This window comes from Tupaia chinensis, unplaced genomic scaffold (assembly GCF_000334495.1).
Source record: "Tupaia chinensis unplaced genomic scaffold, TupChi_1.0 Scaffold147003_1, whole genome shotgun sequence".
Lineage (NCBI taxonomy): Eukaryota > Metazoa > Chordata > Mammalia > Scandentia > Tupaiidae > Tupaia > Tupaia belangeri.
The window spans coordinates 1,207,468-1,210,886 of record NW_006206856.1 but is presented as its reverse complement, the minus strand read 5'-3'; the positions used below and the strand labels follow the sequence as shown (position 1 = coordinate 1,210,886).

General features: G+C 67.1%; 1 protein-coding gene across 1 annotated transcript in view; it reads left to right on the top strand.

The window, feature by feature from the left end:
- STAB1 (stabilin 1) overlaps positions 1–3,419 on the top strand; it is a 32,850-nt gene that overhangs the window by 24,194 nt on the left and 5,237 nt on the right. The window contains 10 exon segments of the mRNA XM_027768597.1: positions 1,134–1,310; positions 1,392–1,478; positions 1,583–1,732; positions 1,824–1,877; positions 1,961–2,162; positions 2,447–2,596; positions 2,700–2,804; positions 2,933–3,040; positions 3,120–3,210; positions 3,212–3,260. Of these exon segments, the coding sequence (XP_027624398.1) occupies positions 1,134–1,310; positions 1,392–1,478; positions 1,583–1,732; positions 1,824–1,877; positions 1,961–2,162; positions 2,447–2,596; positions 2,700–2,804; positions 2,933–3,040; positions 3,120–3,210; positions 3,212–3,260 (1,173 nt within the window).

Here is a 3,419-nt window from a genome sequence, read left to right as displayed (position 1 = left end):
GGGCCTGCGGGCAGCTGCAGAGCCAGGAGCTGCTGGACCAGGGCTATGTCACCACGCTCTCGGGGCACCCGCTGCACTTCAGCGAGAGGGGGGTGAGCCCGGACCGCCCCTGCCCCCTCGCTGATTCAAGACCCTTTCACCGCCAGACCTGGAACCCCTCCACCATCTAGCCCCCACCCAATGCCATGCCCCCCTCCTACAACCCCACTGCCCAGCGCCCACTCTCCCCACGCCATGCCTGTGTGTGAGGATGAGAACCAGCCCTTCCTGCATTCTGCTCTGGCCCCGCCACCTCCTGCCGTCCTGATTCCAGATAGTGCTCCAGGACTCACCCAACCCAGCCTCTGCTCCCCGCCTCAGGCCCCACCCATGGCTCCCAAGCACACTCCCCAGCCCCCCCCCACCCCAGCCTCTGCTCCCCGCCTCAGGCCCCACCCATGGCTCCTAAGCACACCAATCAACTTGATTCAGACCCAGGCCCCGCCCCCACGCACCCGTGCCCCGCCCCCAGGGCAACATATACATCAACGACTTCGCCCGGGTGGTGAGCAGCGACCAGGAGGCGGTGAACGGCGTCCTGCACTTCATCGACAGAGTCCTGCTGCCGCCCGACGTGCTACACTGGGAGCCGGGCACTGCCCCGATCCCGCGGGTATGACCTGAGCATCGGCCTGGGAGCTGGAAGGCAGGTGTCCTGCGGCGCGCTATCCTCCTGTCCCGACCCCTGCTCATGAGTGTCTTTTGCCAGAGAAACGTGACTGTCACCGCCGCGGCGGAGAGCTTCGGTTACAAGATCTTCAGTGGGCTTGTGAAGGTAGCTCCTGCGTGTGGTTCTGTGTGTGTACACTGCCCATGTCCACATGTGCACACCCATTCCCCAAGTGAGCATGTCATTGTGAACTTGTGTGTGCACAGGCTGCACCTGGGTACGTGGGCTTCCCAGGTGTGTTTCCGTGTGCACATTTACCCCAAGCAGCATGCTCAGAGGTCTGGCTGGGACGGCGACGCCTAAGCGTGGCCTTGAGAATCCTCCTAGTTCTCTCTAGGGTCCCTGCTCTCTGTGATCCAGCCCTGCCCCTGACTCCAGTCTCTGGAGGGCCCCTCACTGCCGCACCTCTGCTCCACTCCACTAGACGGCTGGCCTCCTGCCCTTGTTCCAAGACGCAGCCCACAGACCCTTCACGATGCTGTGGCCCACGGACGCAGCCCTGCAGGCCCTGCCTTCTGACCGCCAGGCCTGGCTCTACCATGAGGACCACCGTGACAAGCTGGCAGCCATCCTGCGGGGTCATGTGATCCGCAACATTGAGGTGGGTGCTCCCGGGGGCCTTGGTCCCCAGGCCTGCAGCTCAGCCTGCCTGCCCAGCTCCAATGTGCCTCCCCCTGCTCAGGCCTTGGCGTCTGACCTGCCCAACCTGGGCGACCTCCGGACCATGCACGGGAACCTCGTCTCCTTCTCCTGCAGCCGGGCCCGGCCCGTGAGTCTGGGAGAGAGCTTGGTGATGGGATCAGGAGGCAGGGGCTCTGCTGGTGGGGCCGCAGTGTGCTTGTGGACCCCCACGTACGCCACGTCCTCCCGCAGGGAGAGCTCAGTGTGGACGAGGACAACGCCCGCATCGTGCAGCGGCACCTGCCCTTTGAGGGTGGCCTGGCTTACGGCATTGACCAGCTGCTGGAGCCTCCCGGCCTTGGTGCCCGCTGCGACCACTTTGAGACCTCGCCGCTGCGACTGGTGAGGGAGGCCAGAGGCAAGTGGGCAGGGGCTGAAGCCCCCTCTCCTGCCCCCGCCCCTGACCGGGCCGTTGATCTCCATCCCTTCCAAGTCTTGCAGCATCTGCGGGCTGGAGCCGCCCTGTCCTGAGGGCTCGCGGGAGCAGGTAAGGGGCTGAGGGCGGGCTGCGGGCCTGGGCCAGGGCCCCGCGTGCTCGAGCTGCCTGTGGCCTGACTTCTCTTGGCCCAGGGCAGCCCTGTGCCCTGCTGGCGCTACTACTCCAAGTTCTGGGGGTCCCCTTCGCTGCGCTTCCTGGCATTGCGCAGTGGCTCAATCGAGCCCAACCCCTGGGACCAAGCCATTGGCCGGGCCAGGGGCTGCCAACGGCGCTGTGTCACCACCACCTGGAAGCCCAGCTGCTGTGCCGGTCACTACGGCAGTGAGTGCCGAGGTGAGCGTCCATGCTGCTGACTGGCTCCTCCAGCCCCCGTGTAGCCAGGGTCCTGGGGAGGTATTGGGGAGCCCTGCAGATCTTAAGGGAATGTTCAAAGAGGTAGGGTGGGTGTGCAAGTGGCATAGCTCTCGTGGGGAGAGCTGGCACCTGGGGCCCTCAGCAGTGTGGGGACACGTGGGGACAGTGCTTCTGGAAGAGCCTCGAGCACCACGGGCTGGGGTGCCCTTGTGGAGGCCCTGACGCCAGCCCCTGGCCCGCTTACCCCTCCCACCCTACCCCAGCTTGCCCCGGCGGCCCCAGCAGCCCCTGCAGTGGGCACGGTGTGTGTCTGGACGGCATGAGCGGCAGCGGGCAGTGTCGGTGCCGCTCGGGCTTTGCAGGGACAGCTTGTGAACTCTGCGCCTCGGGCGCCTTTGGACCCAACTGCCAAGGTGGGCTGGCCCTGTCCCGCCCTGCCCCACCTCACCCCATCTCACCTTTCTTGGTGCCCTGGGCCTGTGTGCCAGCCTTCTTCCTGCCCACGTACCTCCCCAGCCTGCCGCTGCACCTCTCATGGCCGCTGTGACGAGGGCCTGGGGGGCTCTGGCTCCTGTTTCTGTGATGAAGGCTGGACGGGGCCGCGCTGCGAGGTGCAGCTGGGTGAGTGGCCTTCCTGTAGCGCCTTTTGCACCCTCGGGTGGAGGCCCTGAAGGTGGGCACGCGGGACAGGAGGGGGCCAGGAGGGCTGCTGCTAACCTGCTCTTTCGGGATGGCCCCCGGGGCGACAGAGCTGCAGCCTGCGTGTGACCCGCCCTGCGCACCCCAGGCCGTGTGCCGTGCCGCCAACAGCTGCGAGTGCAGCCTGGGCTACGAAGGGGACGGCCACACGTGCACGGGTGAGCAGGGGGTGGGCACGTGGGAGTGGGAGGGCTGGTCCCCTCCAGTCCCTGATCTGACACTCCTCCCTGCGCCCAGTGGTGGACCTGTGCCAGGATAGGCGTGGCGGCTGCAGTGAGCACGCCAACTGCAGCCAGGTGGGCCCCGTGGTCACCTGTGCCTGCCTGCCCGCACCACGGCGGCTGCAGCGAGCATGCCGACTGCCTGAGCACCGGCCCGGTGAGCAGGGGGCGCCCGGCCGCCAGGGTGGGGAGGCCTTGCAGACCGGCTCCTCTGGCCTCTGAAGGGCACCCCTTGTTCTCCTCCGCCCCAGAACACCCGGCGCTGCAAGTGCCACGCCGGCTACGTGGGGGACGGCTTGCAGGGTCAGGAGGAGCA